Source organism: Pomacea canaliculata, linkage group LG5 (assembly GCF_003073045.1).
Source record: "Pomacea canaliculata isolate SZHN2017 linkage group LG5, ASM307304v1, whole genome shotgun sequence".
Taxonomy (NCBI): domain Eukaryota; kingdom Metazoa; phylum Mollusca; class Gastropoda; order Architaenioglossa; family Ampullariidae; genus Pomacea; species Pomacea canaliculata.
Window position 1 is genome coordinate 4,898,786 of NC_037594.1, and position 25,350 is coordinate 4,924,135.

Below are 25,350 nucleotides of genomic sequence, written 5' to 3' on the forward strand. Positions count from 1 at the left end.
TTAAAGTATTTTTCTGGGATGCTGCCATGTTATTTATGAGGTTTGGATGTAAATGAATAAAATTTTTATAGATATGTCAAATGTGCTGTGTAGGTCCTGATTTATCAATAGAACATTCACAATGACATTCCTGCCTCCAAATTATTACATAACATGGCATAAGTCAGCATAGTTTTTATTATATTAACATCAATGTTAATTACAAGTCATTCGGATTCCAATAATGTGGCCATAAAATACCTACATTTGCAAGGAATTGTTTATACAAACAGGATTTAAAAAAACGAAATGGCACTCATTATGAATTAGAACCTGCACTTGTGCTTTAAGCTGTATTGTGAAGCAGTGCTATTAGCAGTTTATGATATTAATTTCCTTCACATTTTAAACTTGTGCCACCACAATACTCTAAAGCATGCATTTGTGTACCACTGGCACATAAAACCTTTACAGGATTTTATACAGAGCAAGCTAAGACCACCTTTGACATGGAAACCACAGAAGGTTGATGAAGACTCCTTCAAAGATTAACACACCAAACTAGACTGGTTGACTACGAGCACAACACATTCTAATATTTGCCCAGTCATTCATTCATAAAGCTGAAGTGTAAGCAAGAGATCAAGGAAACTCAATCTTTCAGTCTGCAAGGTAACATTCCACATATGCTTTTATTTCAAACAAATGAGAGACAAAGCCCCCCAAAGCCAAACATCTAGTTAACACAAATGATAATGCGTGCAAAACTAGACCCTGGCTAGTGCCACACCAAAGACAACACAATAAAAACATACATCAAGTCACCTAGCTTATTCTACTGATTTCTTTTCACAAGAATGATCATGCATAAAGATCATAGACACCATCAGGTTTCTATTAAAGTCACTGGGGTGCAAAGCTGTGTCAAATGCAAGTTGGAAAACTCCTTACCACCAATGGAAAATAGGTACATGGAATAAATTATAATTTATACCTATTGCTTCTGCCACCACCTTAAAATGTACTTAAAAGAAATGCTAGCAACCAAAAGGTCTTCAGTAGCGCACTGTAGTCCAGCCATCATCTTCTGTGTTTTCTTGCTTGGCTAAAAGACACAAAAGCAAACAGTGACAGTTGTATTATGAGCAGCATGGATTTTTATGGCTAGCTAACTGGCACATTTAAACCCACAAAACCCTTCTTCCCCAGCTCACTGGCTCCATTTTATCAGAGCGAATGATGATTTAAACAATCATCTGTTTCAGCACTGCTCTTTTTCTTGATCTCAAAGAATCCACAATCACTGGTTTTTAGCATTAGCAGACCCCATAAATATCAAAAGCCAAACAAATTTCAAAGTTATCTAAAGGAAAGAATACCAGGTTCAAGATCTTATACTCTAGCATACAATCTGTGCTTTAAAAAAAATGTAACCCCCTTCTTATCATGATAGCTTATTTTTAATGAGCAAATTTTGTGCAAGTAAAAAATATTGTCTAAGCAAAACAGAGTACATCTCAACTCACAGAAACTTCTCACTGACGTGGCACCAACTTAATTAGAAACATCTAAAGCAAGTAATGTAAAAGAATGAAGTAAAAACTTACATTTTCTCTCTTTCGGTGGTGCCCGAGGTCCAGCATCACGTGGAGACCCTCTTGGTCTGTCTTCCCTTGGTATTGCACGTGAACCCTTTTCCTCCCTCATGCCATCTCTTAGCCCTTCATCCCTGGGTGCTCCCCTTGGTCCATCATCTCTCAAACCTCTAGGTCCATCCTCTTTTGGTCCTCCTCTTGGTCCATCATCTCTAGGTCCCCTTCGTGGTTCCTCGTCCCTCAAACCTCCTCGGAGAGCCTCATCTCTTGGACCTCCCCTGGGCCCATCTTCTCTGGGAGTTCCCCTAAGTCCATCAGTTCTTGGTCCATCCCGCCAAGATCTCTCCTCTCCACGAGATGGGGGTGCCCTGTCACGCCAGCTGTCAGAGCCCCTCTCCCCACCTCTCCTGTCCTCCCGTCTATCATCGCTTCTTCGGTCATCACGCGTGGGGCCCCTCTCCTCTCTTGGAGGGCCTCGGTCTCGCCAACTATCTCCTTTATCTTCCCTAGCAGGTCTGTCTCGCCAACTTCCACCAGGGGGTCCGTCTCTAGGCCCACTACGCCAGTCTCGATCATCTCTATCTCGTGGTGGGCCCCGGAAATCACGATCATCTCTAGCAGGGCCTCGTTCAAAGTCACGATCTCTTTCTTCACGAGGTCCACGGATGTCACGATCCTCCCTTGGTGGGCCTAAGCGATCAAATCTCCGTGGTCCTCTTTCATCACCCTCTCCAAATCCACGTGAACCTAAAGATCAAAAATAATTTTTAGCTGTAGGACTTGATCACAAGGTACTCAATTTAAATATAAATTAAATATCATATGCCAATATAGCTATTAAATTTTCGAACCATTATTCACCTCTATCCTCACGGTCAGCAAATCCACGAGGTCCACGGTCATCCCTAGGTGGAGCCTTATCACGGAAGTCTCTATCATCTCTTGGGCGATCACGGAAATCACGAGCTTTATCTCGGAAATCTCTGTCAGGTTCCTCTCTCCTTCCAAAATCTCTTGGTGGAGGAGCATCTCGGCGATCTACCACATCATGACCTTCTCCGTCTTCCCTGCGGCACAAAGATATAAGCAAGACAAAATCTTCAGCAAAGGTACACAAACTCTTGTTGAAAAAACTTAAATCTTCATAATAGTTAAAAGATAATTCTACAAACAAGTACAATTTTCTGAATTCAAAAACATAAATGCACTGAAATGCAGAGAAAAAAGCTATGCAAACTGGATGTGCTTAAAATTTAAAAAAAAAAAAAACACCCTAGTAACACTTTTCAGACCTGTGTCTATATGCATAACTCACTAGTTTTTACCTCATGCTTTTTTCTTTCTCCCGTTCCCTTTCACGCCACCCAAGTTTTGATGGCGGTCGCCATGGACGATTTTCACCCTCCCCTTTTGCTCCATCCTCACCACCACCACCACTACTACCACCACCACCACGTCTCCAATCAAGGTCACGATCACTGTGTGGTACACGCTTCTCACTGCAACAAACAAGTTACAGGGTACAAAAAAATTTAGTTAATTAACATGTGAAACAGTGCTTCAGAAAAAAACAACTGATTTTGGGGTGCAGATTTTGCTGCTATTTTGAAAAGATCGGCGGTGGGGGAGTTTTGGTGGAAACCTGCTAACTAGCAGACAGCTTTCATGACAGCTCACTTACCTAGGTTTCTCAGGTTCTTCAACTTTTTCCTCATCTGGACGACGATTTTCAATTTCTCGCTGACGTTGTCGCTCTTCAATCTCTTTCTCACGCTGCCTCTGACGTTCAGCCTGCTGGTCTAGTTTTGCAATCTTTTCCGCATATTCGCGCTCTTCTTTCTCCCTCTCCTCTCTTTGGCGTCGCTCTTGTTCTTCTCGTTCTAAATTATTAAAAGAACACTTGCAACTGTATGGAATAAACAGTACAATTTTCTTCTAAATTGACGACAATCAAATAATGGATTATCGAATACCCGTTGAAACATCATGTTATGCAGGAATTCTGTCCAAGAAAGGAATCTCTCAATAAATGTGAAATTCAAGTCTGTTCATTGTTCCTGATTGCTGCTGCTGTTTGCTATTATCCCCTAATTTAGAAAAAAAAAACTAACGGAAAGGTATAGTTCCTTTAAGGGCCTAACAATTCAATTTGTAATGTGCAAACCCATAATACTTTTAAAGTCATAAAAGAAGCATACCAGTATGAGAACAGACATGGCTGCATCTCTAAATGACAATGGAAAATTCATGTTCTCGAATTAAAAACTACAATGTTGTGTGATAAGCTAATGATAGCAAAATGAAGCTAATTATTAGCATGTGGAATGAAACAATGCTTTGATCCAAGGGAGAGAGACAAAAAGCTTACATGGTGCAGGCTACCCTAATGGTCCATTTAATGGTCGAGCTAATTGCTTTTATCTGGACAATGGTTACCATTATCTCCTTCTGCTCAAACATTAATTCTTTCTTGTCGGATCTTGACAGCTAGTTTAATTTAAATTCATCTTTATAAGATTTATAATTGTTAATGCACCAACTTTTCTAGTTTAGAAAAGCTGAAAGGCTGCACAAATGCGTTTTGCTTATCTCAGGAACTCAGTCCAAGGAAGGAGTTTCACCGGGAAAGTATTCCCTAAAGATGATTAAATTATCATCATTGTTCCTGTCAGGTTTATCTCAGTCTAATCAGGGATTTTTACGAACCTGGTCAGTGCACAAATCATACTGTGTACACAAATAGTAAATTTACCAGGCTTAAGTAATCTCTTCAGTTTTTAACTTACAAAGCTTTTCAACGGGTACCTTCATTTCCTTCTGCTCAATCGTATCAATTCTTTCTTGTCGGATCATCAAAGTTCAGCCTTTAAGCTGACAGTCTAATTAAATTCATCTTTCGTCTTTAAGACAATGCTAAAGACATCTAGCTGGACAACAAAAAGTTTTGAGTGTTACATTGTTTGATTTAATAAGAAATTTGTTTTTTGTCTATAATTTTGCAAAATAGTTTCATGACCTACAAAAGATCTTTTGAAAAAAGGCGTTTGGGATCCTTCTCCACAGGTATATGATGGTTAATGCACCAACTTTTCTAGTTTAGAAAGGCTAAAAGGCTGCACAAATGCATTTTGCTTATCTCAGGAACTCAGTCCAAGGAAGGAGTTTCACCGGGAAAGTATTCCCTAAAGATGATTAAATTATCATCATTGTTCCTGTCAGGTTTATCTCAGTCCAATCAGGGATTTTTACGAACCTGGTTAGTGCACAAATCATACTGTGTACACAAATAGTAAATTTACCAGGCTTTAGTCATCTCTTCAGCTTTTAACCGAAGTTTTAACTTACCGAGCTTAAGTTTTTCATCCTTGATGCGCTGGGCTTCCTCTTCCTTCTCCAGAATCCACTTTTGCCGTCGTTCTTCTTTTCGCTTTTGTTTGCGTTCAAGCAGCCGTGTTTTGCGCTCAACAGCCAGATTTTTCTCAAATTCTTTTAATTTGTCCTTTGTCAGAAAAATATGTAATAATTTGTGATCCATCATCCCACACTTTTGCAGAGATTCATCATTAACAGTTATAGTTTCAAAGCAAAATGCCATTATGAATAAATCTACTATGCTGACACTTCAACACACCAAACTTAAGAACAATTTTATACACAGATGAGATAATGCTTTTGATAGCTCCTGTGCTTCTTTTCATATTTAAGATGGAGAGGGCGACAGGTAGTTAACACACAAGAAATACACACTACTACATTATATATGCTGCTTACCTCATAATCAGACTTCCGTGCCTTTTTGAGAGTATTCAAGAAAATCTCACTGTCTTCAAAAATTCTGGACAGGCGAGCTTTTGTTTCTAGACCATAAACACGCTCTTTTTTCAAGTTTTCTATCTGAAATGTCCAGAATACATCCCTCATTAATTCTCCATTAACACGATGAAAAGCTTACAAGCTAATTTTACATTTACTAGGAAATAGTCTGGTTGAATCCCCACAACAGCTTAATTATCTTTATCAAACTTATTTACCCACTTAGTCTTATGACCACTGAAGCTTGCCTTTAGTTTGCAAACTAAATTACTGAAATACATTTGATTAAAAGTCAACATTCTTACTGTTAAAGTATTTTGATGAGGACCAAATGACACATTTACTGAAAATGCAAGTCATTTAACCGCCAGAATTGCACAACAAGCCAATGCCAGGAGAAACGCATGACTTATTTGTTTTATGAATTATTTGTCTGCCATTTTTTTTTACCCCAAAGGTGCATAAAGTGGTATGAAGGCAAAAGGGCAAAAACTTGAAAGTACCTTAAAGGAAACGTTACTTTACACCAACACAAATGTTGAATAATGATTACTTACTCGCTCCTGCTCTTGCTGTTCCCAAAACTCCCTGCCAACCTTTTTGTCTTCTTCATACTGTTTCAGCAACAGTGGTATTTCTTCAATACGCTTAGCACGGGCAAGATAATCAACCTGCACAAAGCAAAGGCAAGCAATGTTGAGAAAATCTTTGCAAGTTAAATGGTAGATTCTATGGACAGACATATAACAGGATTAGTTTCTTAAAAGTTATTGGAAAGAACTTGGAAGACTTGAGGGTCCCAGCATAATAAACAGTGGTTACCTTTTTCTCTTGTCCCTTGAGTCGCTCCAAAAGCTCTCGCTTCTCCTTTTCAAGCTGCTCTACTTGCTTTTGCATGATCTCATCAACGTCCAGGTCAGCCATCTCCTACAGTCACACAAGTCTTGTTTAACAAACTCAAAGATGAATCGATATTGAATATTTATATCTAACCTTGTCACTTGTATCCAGCTGTTAATTTTATTATATATTATATTCTTTAAACAGAACATACAATTTTTTCAAGCACACTTTAATTTCACTGAACCAACCATGACAAAAGGACCATGCTAGTTTAAAAACTAATTTACAACTACTACTCAACATTTGCAACTGTTTATGGTGCAGATCATCTTCACACAGCTGTTAGCAAAAAACATTTTTAATAAATAAAACAGACCTCTTCATCAATATTCTGAAAGATTTTGGATCCCTGTGGGGTTTTGCGAAGTTCCTCAAGGCGCTCTCGCACATGTTTGCGCTTGATTTCCTGGTGCTCCTGCTGCTGCCGTTGCTTCATGCGCTCTTCTGCTTCTCTCTCTAGTCGTGCCATTTCTGCTTCGTATGCACGCCGTCGGGCTTCTTCCACCTGTTCCTGTTCTTCTCGCTCCTGTCAAATTATTAGGAAAGTCATTATCACAGTTGTGTTTATAGACATTTGCTTTTTTAACTGCCTGCGTTTATGCTGATAAAACAATTAAATATTTTTGGTGCAAACATACCTTTTCCTCAATTTTTAAAATTGTCTTACTCCCTCTAAAAGCCAAAAACACACTAATAAATGCAGTAACCTACTCGCTGATCATTCAGGTTTTCCAACTGCTCTTTGCGGTCTTCAATAATCTGGCGTCTCTGCAAGATACGCTGGTGCTCTTTCCTGGCAGTCAGACGGTAGCTGTTTAGAAGGTTGGCACGTAGCTCCTCTTCCTCCTCCTGAAAATTTAAGTCTTTTATCACATGCCAGTCCCAGAAAGACACAAAATAAATCAGAGAGGAGAAGGGTGTGTGGATATAGCATGGTTTAACATCTAGCACAGCACAACATCAGGCTGCATTAGGTAGACTCCATTCAATTTTTTGTTTGCACCCAATGACGCTCTAGCAGTATCAACAAAAGCTGGAGCAACGCCTCAGGGTGCACTAGTTTAAATACTGGATATTATCTGTTCCTGTGCTTGTGCACACAAATATTTAACAGATGAACTTTGCACTTTGTGACCACATTATGCCCATTTGCTCCCAGCGCTATTACTCAAGCTATTTTGCTATATGTAGGTTGCACTGCAAGCAGCAATTTACTGCCACTACAGTTGTGCAGGTCAGTGTGTAAAGTACGGCCCATGGACGTCTTTAGACTGGCCAATCTGCCAAAATGTGATGTGCACTTCGTTTGTCTTTCTTTTAAAATTCAGCCAAGGTTAATTTGATCAAAATTTACACCATACTGTACAACAGCGCCGTCATCGGCAGTCTGTAACATTGTAACATACAGTACAAAAATAGCACAGGTGACATGTATGTCATTAGAGAGCATTAGGGGCAGCTGGCTTCAAAGGAAAGACTGGTTTTGAAGTTTTATTATGAGTGAATTCAGCTTCACTTTACACATCATTACATATTCATTTGTTGTCCATTACAGTATCATTAGGTTTGTTGTGGCTCGGGTTTTTACCCGCATGCCCATAGCTTAGAATCTTGAGGCTGGCCCATGAAAAGAAAACTTTGCCCCCGCCCCCATGGTGTATTGGTTTGGTGCAAGGATTGAGGGAGAAGGAGGAGATAAGTAGGCAGAAGTCTAAAGGCCTTTAATGATGGCAAATTTTCCCTAAACCATTAATTTTTTCCCTTGAAAATACTATTTGCTTTAGTTACGCATTTGAAGAAAAAAATCTTTTTTTTTCTTAAGTCAGTTAATTGAAAATGTTTTGTAACATTTTACTTTATGACACTTACAAACATGCACATTTTAGTTCCATTTTATGATAAAGTCACTGCAAAACTACATATTTAATTGATGTTGCATGATCATACATCTAGTACAGCATATCAGGCTGGATTAGGTAGACATTCATTCAGTTTCCTGTTTGCACCCAATGACGCTTTAGCAGTACCAACTAAAGCTAAAGCAACGCCTCAGGGTGCAGCATTACAAAAACTGCCAGTGCATTTAAACAGGTTTAAAAAAATACTTTCACATTTTTGCCTTGCAACCTTCCTGCATGATTAAAGTTGATATACTGTAAAATATCCCTATACATGCTAAAATCTACCAAACGTCATAATATGGAGACCAACCCTCTACTTTCATTCTAGGAACCATGACTGCAAGCACTTATGAAATCAATCTATTTAAATGCTGATATAAAGCTCTTAAAAACCATATGATACTTTTCCTTATCGTCCCTTTGCTTCTAGTTGATCAAGCTCTATTGGCAAGAATATTTTATAACTCACCATGTTCTGGTTATACTGACTCATAATGTTATAACTGTCAGTCATAAGTTAGAATTGGGAAGGCTGTGGTAGCAGAAATGACAAAACAGAGATAGTAAAATATCTTCACAGTTTTTGAGGCCAGAACTAAGAGGGAAAGAGGTCACAATTAGGAAAGTTTTATTTTATGCACATTTGCAAAAGTAAGCTGACAAGTAGCAATATCTTAAATTAACGTGGGGAACATTTTTTGGGGGGTAGTGGGGAGGAGGTTTGGGGTTTGAAGGATACATAACTCAAAACTAAAAGAGCTGTCAGACCTACTAGTATCTCAGTGACACCATGATCATGAAAGTATCTCAGTGAAACATAGATATACAATAGCAGCCATTTTATTTCCAGGTAGGGGAAGGACGAAAGCAAAATAAATCTAACTCTAGAAAAGGCTGCTAGACATATACACACCACATTCTTTGGTCCAACAACTTCAACAGCATGATTGAGAGCTTGAGCCATAGCAGTAAGTTGGTTTCGGATCAGCTCACTGGGCATACTCTGAATAGTAGGACCTTCAGCAACCTCTTCTTTCTGTGACAAGCCCAGGTCTGTGCCAAAACTGAGAGATTTGCTGCGGTGGTCAACACGTGCCTGAAATATGCAAATGCAAAGAAATTTTAATACAACACTGCTGAATGACAATAAACAATGATGAATTCTACATGACCAGCTAAACAAAGGCAACCTTAATTAAGAGACCCGTACATGAGGTGGGGGAGGGGCAAGAAGTAGGACACCGACTGCACACTAGTACTGGTCAGGAAGAGCTGGAAATGGAAGAAAAATAATTTTACTAGTAACTTAAAAAAAGAAGGCCAGCAGCAGTCTACCAGCAACATTATATGACTATGTTACTGACACATCAGTGGGCAGGTGTTTGTTCTTTCTTCACCCAAGTAGCAAAAAAAAAAAAAATCTTTGCACACCCTTCCACAGTGCCTGAAATCCCTTGCGTGTTAAAGGTATTGGAATTAGTATGGTGATATATATAGCTTTTCTGGCTGCATTTTTCTCTGAATAATTACTACCTTGTACTTAAATGTTCTTCTTGAAGAACTTTGTGTACTTAGTATTTGTTTTAGGTGAAGCAGGGAGAAGTTTGCATTTAAGACAGGGATTTTTGGTTGAGATGTTAAATTAGCTGTTAACTATCAATAGACTTATTGTCCTGATACCCAAAACCCAGGAACTGGAATGACATATTGTGTAAGAGCTTAATGTGTGAAGTACTGAGGGTGTTTGTGTGTGTGTGTGGGGGTGGGTGGTGGGGAATTGGTGTTTTACGCTGTGCCAGCAACTGAGGCTACATTACGGCAAGGCAGCCAGCCAGCCCTGTAAACAGATGCCATGTGCAGAGAAAGAACAGCGGTCCTGAGACGAGAAATGAACTCAGGGCAGCCAACCTTCACTGTATTGGTGACAGGTGTTGCGCCACCGGACCGCTCAATAAGTGAGGGTAGAGTGTGCCTTGGATATTGGGCAAGTTTACTGAAAAGGAGTTACCTGTAGCTCCAAATTTTTTGAAGCACTGACAATAAGTCTTTCCAGCTTGAATTTATCAGCAAATGGTACCAGCGAAGCAAATCTCTTGAACTCAATTGTCTGATAGACCTGTGAGACCTAAAGAAACAAAAACTGATTAGGCATGATGTTTCTCACCTGGCATTTAAACTTTCACATAAAAAAGCAAAACTATAATCACAGATCCACATTGCTAGGATTTGTCTATGCAAAAATATAGGTATGAATTAGTGTGCAACACCATCATAATGTGGTGTTACATGTGGAGCATACCCTTTTATATATGCCTTTTAGCACATGATGCAAGGTTCTTCCTGGAAACACAAGCTGCCAAGATTGCCCAAGGCATGACATAAATACCACCAAAAAAAATTCTTCTTCAAAAATATGCTTTTTTTAATTGAGAGACAGTTTGTGGATGAAATTTGTCTCCTGGAAAAATGTCCCCCAGCCCGCAGGAAGTTCTTTAACTTTGGATAGATTCAAATTGATAATGCTTGGCTACTTACTTGCTTAAGAACCCTTGTGATGATGATGTCTTCCAATAGAGGAACATACATAGCAAGATCTTCATTTCCTGCAATGAACTGCACTAGAGGCTGCACCTTTGGATAAAGCTGCAGAGGATGGAACTCAACCTCTAGGTAGTGATACAGGTTCTGTAGTTCAGAGGTTACATATTGCAATGATCCATACTTTACCTGTTAAAAAAAAATTTGGCTTTGACAAATCTTGTTAGTTGCATTTTAAATAAAAACAGAAATAAAGAACTTTTCTCAAAAACATCTCTGTTGCCAATAACTTGTGAAACACTCACCAAATCTTTTACAAGGCTTTGTCGAGTGGGTGGACAAGGCAGCATCAGCAAGGTAGCCAAACGACGCTGTTTCTCGATGCCACTTTCATCCATCACCAGCAGGTTGTCAACAGCATTGCGAGAGGCAGGGATGGGGATAGCTAGGGTAGCACACAAGAGACGATCTGCCATTCTGCATCACAAAATAATTCCACAAAGCTCAATGCCTTGAGATGTCAAAATACACTTGTGATTGATAAAGACTGGAAACGGCTGCAACAAAAGCATTTATGTAAATGCAGGATATTGGTGTTTGACATGGCAGTCGTTCCTAGGAATAGTCCAGTTCAACAGAATATTCTGAATGCTATTTAAAAGATAATTCACGCGTACAATGCTAATTATTTTAAAAACATGAAAAAAATTAATTTTGTAATCCAAAGATTTGAAAAATAAAATCACAATGCTGGTTAAACTATACAGTTGGTTGACAGGTAAGCATACAAGTACTATTAAGGTGCCGCCTAACATAATTTTAATAAATTCAAGCTCCATAAAAGAATCACAAAAAACTGATGTATGCTGATACTTTCTTGTACAGCTTAAGAGAAGCAGTACTTCTTGGAAATCAGCTAAATTACTCTGTGCCTTCATTGACCCTGAGAAAAAAGTGCATCTAGTTCCCAGCAACACTGGAAGGCATTTATAAAAGCATTACCCATAAACATAATTTTATGCCAAACGTTAACAATGTCAAATAAAAAGGGAGGAAACCTGCAATTAAACAAATATTCAAATGGTAAGCCAGTTTTAAAGATTTAAATGTCTTCAATTATCAAAAGAAATTAATAAAATATGTCCAAAAGATCATGAGTTATGATGACAATACTACAAGTGTACTATAAATGCCATAGGGGCTGGGGCGGGGTAAGAAACAGGTTAAAGACCTACCTGATAATTGACACATATGCTAAAGAATCCTCTCATATCACTTATTGAATCCTGCATGAAATTGCAATGAGAAACATGAACCTTGAGAAAGTAAGAAAAAAAAAAAAAATTCTTGTCTGTTCAAATCTCCACTTGCCGACTTGCTGACTCTAGAAGTAAATCGCCAACTTTGAAATTAAATGATAAATTCAACACTTTATTTCAGGTGCTAAAATTTACAGAATATACTTATATTTTCTGTACCAGAATCTACTTGGACTAGTCAGGTAGGTCTTTAAACTTTTCATATCTGTTATTTAGAATGGGAGCATGAAAACATACAAAACAGCAGTTGGGTTTACCGACACATTCTGTTAGTTAACTCTTAAGTAATACCTTCCCACATCAGAATGGTATTTTCTTTAAGTTATCTGCTTTATTCTTTGCCCTCATTGACTCTGGAAAAATTAAACAAATATTTTCCCAGTAACACTAAAAGGCATTTTATGATACGTGATTTATATAGCTCTAGGAGTATGCTCATGGCGCTTAAGACATGGACAGCATATGAAAGACAAAGATGAAATAACTATGCAGGCAATAAAAGAAGCAGAAAAGATGCAAAACAGTCGAGAACAAGCAGTCAGAATTTTCGTGATAATAATCTGCAGAAAGATGATCAGGCGAACTAGTCAACAGATGCGAAATATAGGTGTGGGTTAGAGGATGGACTGATTATTTATTCTTAGGAATAATGCCCATGGAACAGATGTTTTCAGTGTGCGTTTAAAGAATCTGATGTCGAGTAGATGGTTCATCTGCTTTACAGCACACTAAAAATTCTGTGATTTTTTTTTCTGATTTGTGGTTGGCCTAGTGATAGTGTTAGCAGACGAAGAGCAAAGTTATCTGGCTGGAATGTATGAGAAAGAAATTTAAAGAAGCCTGCAAAGACATTAAAACACAACAGCTTGAACTTAAAGCAAGAAGGGATGGAGATAGGCAGTACAGAAAGTCATGTTTCTTAGCTCTAAGCACCAGACATGCAGTAGACTTTTGTACTTCCAGGAGCTTTAAAAAACTAATATACAGTCAAATCTCGCTACTATGCCACCTACCGGGACCGAGCAAAAGTGGCATAGTAGCGAGAGTGGCATAATAACGAGGGTTCGTAAAAACGGCTTTATTTGTTCAAGTTACCCGTCAGTCCAAAGCTCTCAAGAATCGTCGGCTGGCGCATGTTCTTTCGGCGGGTCTCGTACATCTCGTTGTCTAGTCAATCGCACGCTTGCATCCGTGCACCTGCATCCTGTCGCTAGTCGACCCCCTCCCGCTCTTCCTGTCACCCGGCCAGCGACCACCCCCATCGCCAGCCTCCACCCTCCCTGTGCTTGCTATGTTCCATCCCATCTAACGGCCATGTCCCACATTACCATACAGTATAATAATGGAACACTGTGCGGAATTTCACAATTCGTGCCTTTTAACAATCACACAATAGTAGCATAGTAGCGAGAGTAGGTGGTGGCATGGTAAATTTATTTTGCATTGAATTTTGTCGGGACCGAGCAAAAGTGGTACAATACCGAGTGGCATAGTAGCGAGATTTGACTGTAAATAACTTTTTTCTCAAGCATTCCACAAGTGTCAAATACCTTTGAAGTTCATCTTGAGACAAATTTTTGCGTTGCTCACGCAGCAAATTGAAGAGACGGTGCAAGGTAGAAGCATGGAATAAATGATTACCAGATTTTGCAAAGACAAGGCCAAGTTTCTGGTAATAGTTGGCCATAAGTGATGGTTTAGGCTGTTTTTTTGACAGCGTTATTAAGCCATGGATGTCCTCTACTGCCTTAAATGCTTCCTACAGAAAGAATGGTGAACAATTATAAAAGGCATTGCTCCTGAAAGAAATCTTAACAAAACATACAGATGAGACAGCATCCTATTTACCAACTTTAAGGTCACTATGAACAGCAAAGATTTTCCAAATAATGAATGAAAGATCATGAAATAAGCTTTCCACTATTTAGGTCATTGCATAAATAACCTAGCAGGAACTCAGTCCAAGGAAGGAGTCTCAACGAGTTGGTACCTCTCAAGCATAAGATAATCTCTCATCATTGCTCCTGCTTGATTGCAACTTTGTTTCTTTTCACTCGAGCTGAAGAACAGAAGTTATCTATTCTTTGCCACCATGTATACGTTTAAAAAACATGCCATTTACCTGCCACAGTTCCATATTAATAGCAGAGTCTAACTGCACCAATCGTGTCTCCAGATGCATTGCTTGTGAATCTGGGTTGTTAAGGTTGATGGCTGTTTGCTGATGTTGATGCTTGTGCACATGACCCAGGTGAGTGCGCAACTGTCAACAAGTATGTGCATCTCTTTAAAGTTACATATACACCAATTTAAAACCATATATGGCTAATTGTAAGGGAGAAGTGAGACCAGAAACTAGCAGTTAGGAAGTAAAATGGTCAAATTAGATAAACTTTATTCTTTGGTGTATAATACAGAAGGTTCAGATTATTCTTTAACAATGCATGTTCCGATGTTAAAGTCATAAATATGAATACACCAAACCTTACTGAATTTCTTTTTAACGCTTGTGCTCATACCAAAAATGGCTTGTCTGAATATCATTCATATAGGCTTTTCCCTTCACTCTATAAATAAATTCCCTCCAAAACACTTTTGAAGCCAAAATCTCAGGCTATTGCTACTGGCTTAATCATTCAAATAATGGGTAAAAATTAACCCAGACCATGTCCTGCCTCACTCTAGCGGGTATCTTTAGGTGGATCTGCCATCTTTAGAGAGGGTGGTTCTACAGTACATAAAAGATGTGTTCTATGTTCATGTAAGTATCTACTTTGTCATTACTCAGCAGATTTACTCCACAGATATTTTGGTATTATATGCACTGCGATTAAGTATGCCTGTGATAACTTTACAATGCAGACAGTTCCTTGATCCTGAAGACATTATAAAAAAAAAAGTGTCAAATCAAGTAAACCTGAGACTTGTCAAATGTGACAGACACCCTAAAGCTATTTTCTCAACCCGCTCCTCGCCTTAACAGAAACAGGCTTGGCTTGAATCTATTATATTCAAAATATATATTTTAACACTATACTTACATTGTCGCATAATTTCCGGAACTCCGTCTTGCGTGAATATTTCAAGCAGAACTTAAATGCTATACACACAAAAAAGTAACAGTAATTGATAAGTCTTTTTAGAAACATTTTTGAGAAACAAGCACACAAAGCAAACTGTCAAGTAAATTTTCGGTGCAAAATTTCTAAAGGTTGACAGAGTAAGAAACTTTAGATAACTAAGATTTTGTGCAGACAAAAGTGTCATCTATTCACCCACAACTGTTTAACTGCTATTTATGTACTGCCAACTTTGCTGAAATGAAATACCTTGCTGGGCGATGTCCTGATAAAGACGTTCGACCCTGGAGTTGTTTCTGAGCAGGTCTAAACACTGGCGATAGCTCTCCCACAGGAATTTGACCCATGGTGTCAAGATGGCACGATCTGTACGGTCCTGTGTATCTTCTCCACTCACTGCTTTAAGCAGGAGACTGAAAAACATTAAACTCTGAAAGTCTCGTGCTTATGATATGAATTAGTCACTATTTTTCTGTGGCAATGCATGTGGATCTTGAAATTACAATGTCTGCTGTAAACACAGGGTTTCATCAATATCTAAGCAAAACACTGATTGCCAGATCGCGCTATTAAAGTGTACATGCATACAAAGTGTTGTCAAGACTAAGTGTGCAAGTACCAACTGTGGCAATGCATGTGGAGCTTGACGTTATAATCTTCCTGCTGTAAATAAAGGGTTGATCAATATCTAACAACACTCAATTGTCAGATAACAACAGGATATTGCTATTAAAGTGAACACAAAAAATGTGTACAACTATTTAAAAAATTGTAACCACGCAACAGCTATCTTGGAGTTTTTGCATATAGTCATCGTTGTCCTTTAAGCTATGTCTACAATAATTTTTCATTAAAGATCAAACATCTATATAAGCAGTAAGCAATGCATTAACTAGTTACCTTTCTGGAGAATCAGGGAGGTCAAGGTCATCAATATCAAGAACAGTCTGGTGTGACTCCTGGCGTGCTGCCTCAGTTCTTTCTTCAGCCAAAGCAATATACTTTCTGACCACATCCACCAGAGAATTGATGTTCACCTAGTTTCATTAATTGCACAAAAATGAGCATAAGCAAAATAGTGGAAATAACAGGTATCAACCATAATTTAATGACATTGTAATAAAAACTGAAGGTAAATGATCTGAAATTATTTAAATCAGGATTTAACAAGATTAGAAAGTAACCACCAAAGAATAGAACCAGAGGAAGTCCACCACCATGAAAAAGGCATGAGACTGGCAAAAAAAAAAAAAAAAAAAAAAAAACCCACTGAAATGACAATTATCAAACTAATGATCAGATTTATCAAACCAACCAATGTATCATTCATGGTAATAAAAAGTAGTTTCACAACAGATGGAAACATTAACCATTCCAATAAAGCTTTCCACATGGCTAAAACTGCATACTTAAAAATTCAACTAAAACCATGCTGTTCCCAAGAATATTTACCGGGGGACGGTGTGTGTGTGTGCATTATTGCTGCTGTGTTTTTAGGGGAGGAGGCAAGATCAAGTTATTTCGGTTTAGTTTGTTGTATACATTTGGGGATTTTTTTTTTTTTTGGAATATGGCAACATAAGAAGAGATTTTGCTGTAAAGGAAGATGATCTGAAGGAACTATGCAAAATTAAATATAGGTATGATATAGTATGCAACACCATCATAACGTGGTGATGCATGTGGAGCATACCAGTTTATGTACGCCTTTTTTTTAGCTAGATGCATGGTTCTTCCTGGAAACACAAGCTGCCAAGATTGCCCAAGGCATGACCTCAATACAAAAACTCCCTAAAACAGTACATCATATCTGAAAAACATACTTTTTTCATGAAATAGATGCCATGCACACAGTGTGAACAGCGTTCCCGAAAGCTAAACCTGGGACAGTCAACCTTCACCATATTGGTGACAGGTGCTAACTGTTGCGCTATCAGACTGCCCCAAATTTTAGGAAAAGAGAAAATGTTCTCTTCTTTTATGCTCTATTCTATACCAGAGCTGCAGCCAATTCTCTCTAAATGTTATGCTAACTAAATTTAAAACACATTGTAAGGAATGGTGCAGACCTGCTGACAAATATTTTTATACTGGTAGAGCCCTTCTTTTGCAATGTGTGACTTGCGTAAGTCAACACATAGCTGAAGGTACTTTTCCATGATGGGTTCATGGATCTTCTGCCAAGTACGATGCTTTTTGCTTTTGATGACATCATACAGGGCATCCAATGCACGCTGCTCCTTGCCAACATCAATAAATTCTGTAGAGGAAAAATGCAGAAATAATCAAATAAAACCAAGTATGCAAATTCCTTTAACAGTGAACAGGAACAGGGCTTCTGCTTACGCAAAAAATTGCGTACAGTACGCATTAAAAGTTCAGAGGACCCCTTCAATTTTCGTCGATGGGGTCCCCTTCAAATCTTGGCGAAGAACAGGGACCCCTTGAAAATCTGAAGAAGAGGTCCCTGGGACCCCAAAGAATTTAGCCTTAGCAGAAGCCCTGAGGAATATGCTAGTCAGGTGAGCATCTCCATTCCAATACTACAAATTCAAATATTGAGAAATATTTGCACAATAACCCATAAGGAATATTGATACTGATCACTCAAACCTCGTGGTCAGGACTCGAATGCAAATATACAGAACAGCACACTGCATAACAGTATTATACAAAGACCGGCTAATAACTGAAGATGTGAAGACGACAGCGGGTGAAGTTTTTTTATTATTGCTGCTCACATGTAATCATTAGACCAAGAAACCTATACATTTTTTGAAAATGTTTAAAGTAATGAAAATCGCCTTCCCCGGCAAAGCCACGATCGTGGCCTATCGTGCCCAACGAGTACAGATTTTCTGTAGTTAAAATTTAAATAATTTATCCACAACTGAATAATGTACAGCCCTTGAATTATTGTGATAAAGCGTTCCACGAAGTGTATGAACACTGCCGTTCCAACATTTCAATTAAGTGTGCCATTTCTTACTGGCTTTTGTCACTACTCATCAAGTTTAAGACGTCTTATTATAATTTATCTAGTTTTATGATTGTACTATTTGATAAGAATCAATACACAATAAATAGAACAGTTTATGTTATTTCAGAGAATGCAAGAGCACTAATGGCGACATTGAAAATCTGTGATCGACTCCTTCGTATATTTGGAATGGCATATTGAGAAATAGCTGATTAATAATCTATTTTTTAAGTACAATACATCAATTCTCCCAGAGTAGTTAACGTGATTAAGAATTTTTAATGCAAAATCATTCTCTAATGCCTCTGAAAATTTCACAAATGTGGCCTGTGCAGGTGAGACCCAAAAATGGCCGATCACCACATATGGCAAGCGTGGCATTTTCTTAAGGTTTGAAATTACAAAATCTACAAATTAACTTTACCATTCGCCCGTTTGAGGGCATTTTCTGGTCGCTGGAAGTAGGTAGGCATCTTTGCTACATGGATGTAACGCTGACCCTAGCTTTAAAATTCTTCTTTGCTCCCCTCTCGTAATCGCCACGCGAAAGGGAGTGCAAGGGATCAAAATGGCGATATTCGTTCAACTCGCGCTAAGACGACAATGCACGAGTTTTCATCGTTTTTATTTTTTCTATAAATTAAAATAAAAAAGCAGTCACAATTATAGTTTTAAATAAAAATAATAATTTTCATGATAAAGATACAAATAAATGTTTATTTTGAGATGCTGACAAACGAGCGGACGAGGTCAGACTACTTATTCCTTGAGCGGTACAAGGAGGTACATGAATAGGGTTAGGATGACGCTTCAAGAAAGTGGTTATTAAAACTGAGATGGGGCTAGTGATGCTCTCGCCTCCCCTTTATCTCTATATCCTTTTTAAAATTATTTTAATATATCAAATGTACAATTAATAGTGTAAACAGACCGCCGTGCTCGCTCGTGAAACTTTATACACTTCATATATGATAATAGCACTAATAATGAAGGCAATTCCTACATTTTGTCTTCTTGATTTTGGAAAACTGTTATTAGACAATGAGTGGGAAGTTGTTTGTGTGTTTGTTTGTTTTGTTTTTGTTGTTTGTTGTTGTTTTTTTTTTTTTTTGTCACCGGACTGGAGAAAATGATACCGTAGCTGTGTAGTGAATCCATGGACGTAGATAGGGGATCTACGTTCATGGTGAATCGAAACCTCCGGGCGTATCTAAACGTATGGGTATAGTCTGCGCATGCGCACGAAGCGAAACTTCACTACCGCCTGGTAGTTTACTTGAAATAAAAGTAAAGGATGAAGCATTACCCAAACATTACGAAATAAAATGGCATTGCAAAAGCAAAATTATACAACTCACAATATGCTTTGAGCTGGTTTTTGATAAAATAAACCCAAGAAAATATTTACTAATCCATCGGATGCCCTGCGTTGCGATTCGGTTCGTCCTAGGCTAAGAACACTTGAATTCTTTTGCCCTCAACCTTCCTACGAGTCCCTCCCCTTCTCCAACTTCGGCTAAAATTTTATTTAAACAAGAAATAAATACTTAAGACAGATTTGTTGAACTATTACTACAAGCTTCAGAATTTTACTAAGCTAAAGTTTTAATTCGAATAAAGCTTTCTTGTTAGTACAGTATCTGAATGTAATTGTTGCGGCACAGAAAGCTGGGATTGTCACGTGATTGCAGCCTACTTCGGGTCGCCATCATGCACTCATTACGGCAAGCGTGTGCGGGATTTGTGAGGGCATCAAAATGTGCCCTCGCATCTCAAGTACCTACACAGACAGCAGCAAGAGCTTTACCAGCATATTTCAACAATCGTAAGAATTTGTTGTAATTCTGTTTATCAATCAATTTTACATGTAAAGTCGATAGTATATCGTGGAGATGTCCTTCACTGCCGGTCACTACCTGTTAGGTGTTAGTACAGTACCCAAGTAGAAGTTAGACCTGGCATTTATGTTATAATAGAATATCCCTCTTTCATTAACTGTTGCATTACAGGCTTATGCATTATACTTGGTAAAGTTTTTATAACGATTGTTGGGCTTTTGCTAGCTAAAGCATAATGCAGTGAAATGATCAGGTGAGTTAGAGGTCACACAACACAGTTCTACTAGTGCCCTTGTTCAGACTGGAGTTTGGCGTAGACTGATATAAGTTATTCTGACACAAAACCAAAGTAAGATTTTATCTGTTTGATACGTCGTTTGCACTAAAAACTTAAAAGAACCGAACCAAGTTCCTGGTAAGATTTTCAAATGATTTCTACAATGCATCCAGCACAAGTCATTTACAGTATTGTCAAACTGCTAGTATTAATCTAATCGATAGTAGAGCACTATTAAAGTTAACAGTGATAGAGTAGCTAGTTGAACATTTTTTCAAGACCGTGCAGCACTTGGTTAAAAGAACGAACTTGTATGGTTAAAGTGCATCTTGGTGGTACCATGTTAAAAATGTCTGCTTAAAACTATAATGACTACATCATGATTTAACATTCAATATTTTCAGGTGCATAGTACAGTGCATAAACAATTTTGTGCTTGACATATATGTTGTTCATTATGTATTATAGCAATAAATGTTTACTCATTCAGGACATCAGGTTGTTGTGTCTGTTGATTACTACTGTTTACATGGTAGCAAGACAAGTCTTCTTCAGGAATTATTTTTCAGAGGAGTGTGAAACTTCTGTCTGTGTAGGTCATTATGCAGCAGAGGCACCAAAAGCAAACCCTGCCCTAGGTGCTGGACGTATTGTAGCTGTCATTGGTGCTGTAGTTGATGTCCAGTTTGATGATAATCTTCCACCAATCCTCAATGCCCTTGAGGTTGAAAATCGAAGCCCAAAGCTCATCTTGGAGGTGGCACAACATTTGGGTTGGTGTATTTGTATAACAGTCTGAATGTAAGAGTTTTAAAATGGTCACACATTTTTTGAGCCAATATGAAAGTTTATAAAGAATGTGATAAGATATGTGAAAAAACTTGCACATGGCTACTAATGATTTTGTTTGACTATAGTTTTGCATGTTTTTAAAGTAACTAATAACATTTTTGGTATTTTCAACTTGCAAGAGTGTATTGCATATGTAATATATATCTATATAGTAAAAGAATAAGGTGGCATTTTCAAAGACTTTTTTTTATATCTAGAGCTTATGTGTTTTAGGGGAGAACACTGTTCGCACCATTGCCATGGATGGTACTGAAGGTCTTATTCGAGGCCAGGTCTGCAAGGATACTGGTACTCCCATCAGAATTCCAGTGGGACCAAAAACATTGGGCAGAATCATCAATGTTATTGGTGAACCCATTGACGAGCGAGGACCAGTTGGGTCTGACAAGTAATGACATATTTCAGGAAATTATTTAACCTTGTAACTATAAATATATAACTAAGCACAATTTGTTTTTAGTCAAAATTTCTTTGATCCGATTTCAAAATACTTGTGTAGTTTATGCAAAAGAAACATTGCCCCCCAATTTTGTATTTTATAAATTCTGGTTGCAGTTCTCAAACCAAGATAGATAACACTTTATATTTATCCCAGAGGAAAATTCAGGATAATAACAATAAAAGTAAACTGGTGTTTCACCTAATATTTTGTTGCTTATCGGGTATTGTGAAGAAGCAAATGTAATTTTTTTTTTCAATTTGCTGTTGCAAGGTACTCAGCCATTCATCAGGAAGCACCTGACTTCGTAGAAATGAGTGTGCAACAGGAGATCCTTGAGACAGGCATTAAGGTTGTGGATCTTTTGGCTCCCTATGCCAAGGGGGGTAAAATTGGTGAGTACCTTTTCCTGGGTTTATGTGACTGCTTTTTTGTAGTGACAAAGATATATTTTATCTAAAATGTTCTCTCGTGTTGTTTTCTGAAAAGCATTTAATTAAAGAAAACATCTAAAGTAAGAGGGGGGCTTTTTTGGTGTTGTACTTATGTCTTTATAGCAGCTAGAAAGACTTTTAATTTGAAAATTAACTTTGTGCCCATATATGTCTTAGGTCTTTTTGGAGGTGCTGGAGTAGGCAAGACTGTGTTGATCATGGAACTGATCAACAACGTAGCTAAGGCTCATGGTGGTTACTCTGTATTTGCTGGTGTTGGTGAGCGCACACGTGAAGGCAATGATCTGTATCATGAGATGATTGTCTCCAAAGTTATCAGTCTCACAGATGACACATCAAAGGTAAAACTGTAATGTTTAATTCATTTGAATAACGCCTAAAACAAGCAAGAATTGTTTTTGGAGTATAAGGTTGCTATCTGAAAATATTGGAGCCATAAACTAGAACTTGTGGGGTTTTTGCATTTTCTGGTAAATATTTAATTTTTGTTCTCCTTTCAAAACAGGTGTCACTGGTTTATGGACAGATGAACGAACCCCCAGGTGCTCGTGCTCGTGTTGCATTGACAGGTCTGACAGTTGCAGAGTACTTCCGTGATGAGGAAGGACAGGATGTGCTGCTTTTCATTGACAACATCTTCAGATTCACCCAGGCCGGCTCCGAGGTACATAATAAACAATATGGTCCATAGCAACTTTTCTCCCCAATGGTCGAAGTGGCATTTTAGTAGTGTAATGTATGTGGTTTTGGAATTACACATTTTCATTTGCTGTTACTTTTGTAGATAGGCGCAAGCATTGGTCAATTATTTTTTATAGGTTGGGGGCTCACAAAAGTTAAGAAATCACTTCACTAAACCTTAACTGTAAAAGAGGGAGAACTAAAGGTTCTAGTTCTGGGATAACTGCTGATTACTCTTCATTTTTCTTCGATCATAATTTAGGTGTCTGCCTTGCTGGGACGTATCCCCTCTGCTGTGGGTTATCAACCTACTTTGGCCACTGATATGGGTACCATGCAGGAAAGAATCACCACAACAAAGAAGGGTTCCATCACATCTGTGCAGGTAACTTGTTTGTTAAGTTAATGTTGAAGTGCAGTTTGAGGAAGTGCATGATATAGAAATAGTCCTGTCTGTGGCCAGAGGGAAGAAAAAAGTCAAAAATGTGATGACTAATGAAGATATCTTGTTTTAAAGGGAAGTGACCTTGATGAATTAAAGATAAGCATCACCCAAGTTTTTTTCTTGGATTTAGGTCCTGATCCTGTGTTCATAATAAAAACAAAAAAATCTATATAAAGATGATCTCAATAGATGTTAAAAGGGAGGAGTGTGAATGTTTTAAAGTTCATGAAAGATTTTAGCAAAAAAAAAAAATGTAAAGATTTGAAAAATTTTGTTTTTAAATACTTAGTTCACAACTTTAAAGGTTTGAAACTTTTCCTAACTCTGCAGTGTGTCCACATCTGTTTTTTCCCTTAATAGGCTATCTATGTGCCTGCTGATGACTTGACTGATCCTGCCCCAGCCACAACTTTCGCCCACTTGGACGCCACCACTGTACTGTCACGTGGTATTGCTGAGCTTGGCATCTATCCTGCTGTGGATCCCCTGGACTCAAGCTCCCGTATATTAGATCCTAATATAGTAGGCGAGGAACACTACAAGACAGCTCGTGCAGTGCAGAAGATCCTTCAGGTAAGTGCTTTAACAGATTTTGTATAAGGTGTCCCAGTTAAAAAAAAACATACACAAAAATATATACGAATTTGTCACACAATCAATATATTTGAAGAGATTTATTTACTCAGTTCTTGAAGGTTAGGTGCACTTATAACTAGTTTAAGAGTATTAGTAGCCCTTTATTTTTACTAAAAGCAGCAAATTAAAAAAAAAATGTACTCTTCTTGTTATTCAGGACTTCAAATCCCTGCAGGACATCATTGCCATTCTGGGTATGGACGAGTTGTCTGAAGAGGACAAACTCACTGTTGCTCGTGCCCGTAAGATGCAACGTTTCCTTTCCCAGCCATTCCAGGTTGCTGAAGTTTTCACTGGTTCAGAGGGAAAGTATGTTGCTCTAAAAGACACTATCAGAGGATTCCAGAAGATTATTGCAGGCAAGTCTTAAAAATCTGTTTCCTTTATTTGTTAATGTTTTAAAAGAACAAAACTTCAGCAGCTTAAGGTGAACAGTTTAGCATAAATAATAATTAGGAAATTTGTCTAAGGGAGAAACATTGGAGAATGTAGCAGTTATCTTAAAATCAAAGATGACTTCCTCAACCCATATATTTTCATTTCTTAGAGACCTGAAGATTTGGGTTTCTTTATTGGCAAAAACTTCTAATGCTCGTGCATCATTTTTCCAGAGAATTTTATTGAGATATTAGCAGCTATAATTTTTTAAAAAATTAATGTTTTAATAATTTTCTTATGGGAAAATGAACGTTCCCTACAGATTTGTACGCTATAGGATGTTTAAGCTTTTCCTTCTTGTACAGTTTTCTATTAGCATGGAGGTTTTTAAAATATCGAATAATATCTTGCAGGTGAGCTGGACCATTTGCCAGAAGTGGCATTTTATATGGTTGGTGGCATTGAGGAAGTTGTAGCCAAGGCTGAACGCTTGGCTGCAGAACAGAAATAGGACACTGTTGACTTATAGAAAACTTTGTGTGCTGTCAGCTGTGAATGCCATCAAAAGGCTTGTCATCACTTTGCCTCTGAATGAATGCATTGATTGAACCGTTCTTTGGAAAAAAAACAAGAAAAAGTGTAGATATTTGAGACCAGCTAATAAATTTGTGTAAGATTTTGTTGTCTTTTTGCATGTTTATGGAAAGCAATGGATCAATGCACGTTTGAAAAAAACTGAGATGCATTGATTAAAAAACTAAATCTATTTTCAGTTACCATTCTTCTCTCTCTCTCTATACATATATGCTTATTTTTACCACTATCAAAGATAACACTAAAACTTCATTGACAACATCTTCAGATTCACCCAGTCCGACTCCGAGGTACATAATAAACAATTGGTCTGTAGCAACTGTTCCTCCTATGGTCGGAGTGGCATTTTCGTAGTGTAATGTATGTGGTTTTGGAATCGCGCAATTTCTTTTGCTGTTACTTTTATAGAAGTGCAAGCATTGATCAATTATTTTATATAAAAAATTTAATATGTAATCCACTTTAACCTATTCCAAGAGGGTAGGGGTGGGAATTTTTCTTAAGATGTCCCGATTTTCCATCTTTTGATTTAGTTTGCTACTGAATAGTTTCCAATGTTTGAGAAAATTAATTTGACGACAAAACCCATTTCCCCCCCCACACACACACACAAAAGAGCGCACTAGAATCTTCCATCGGCCCAGCTT

General features: G+C 37.9%; 2 protein-coding genes across 2 annotated transcripts; one reads left to right on the plus strand and one right to left on the minus strand.

Moving 5' to 3' along the window:
* Positions 1-159: 159 nt before the first annotated feature.
* Positions 160-18,700, minus strand: LOC112563536 (eukaryotic translation initiation factor 3 subunit A-like). The gene is made up of 22 exons (XM_025237561.1): positions 18,533-18,700; positions 17,198-17,388; positions 16,029-16,165; positions 15,378-15,541; positions 15,090-15,148; positions 14,171-14,311; positions 13,599-13,807; positions 11,035-11,206; positions 10,727-10,918; positions 10,200-10,316; positions 9,105-9,287; positions 7,002-7,139; positions 6,607-6,816; positions 6,210-6,314; positions 5,945-6,058; positions 5,346-5,468; positions 4,920-5,073; positions 3,256-3,454; positions 2,900-3,073; positions 2,436-2,641; positions 1,587-2,321; positions 160-1,084 (listed from the first exon to the last, which is right to left on the minus strand). The coding sequence occupies exons 1-22, from the start codon at positions 18,579-18,581 to the stop codon at positions 1,035-1,037; spliced, it is 3,822 nt and encodes a 1,273-aa protein (XP_025093346.1). The 5' UTR covers positions 18,582-18,700; the 3' UTR covers positions 160-1,034.
* Positions 17,745-24,788, plus strand: LOC112563541 (ATP synthase subunit beta, mitochondrial-like). The gene is made up of 12 exons (XM_025237571.1): positions 17,745-17,841; positions 18,444-18,498; positions 19,773-19,933; positions 20,820-20,996; positions 21,289-21,463; positions 21,788-21,909; positions 22,126-22,310; positions 22,475-22,633; positions 22,913-23,035; positions 23,456-23,668; positions 23,889-24,090; positions 24,523-24,788. The coding sequence occupies exons 1-12, from the start codon at positions 17,760-17,762 to the stop codon at positions 24,618-24,620; spliced, it is 1,752 nt and encodes a 583-aa protein (XP_025093356.1). The 5' UTR covers positions 17,745-17,759; the 3' UTR covers positions 24,621-24,788.
* The last annotated feature ends 562 nt before the right edge of the window (positions 24,789-25,350 follow it).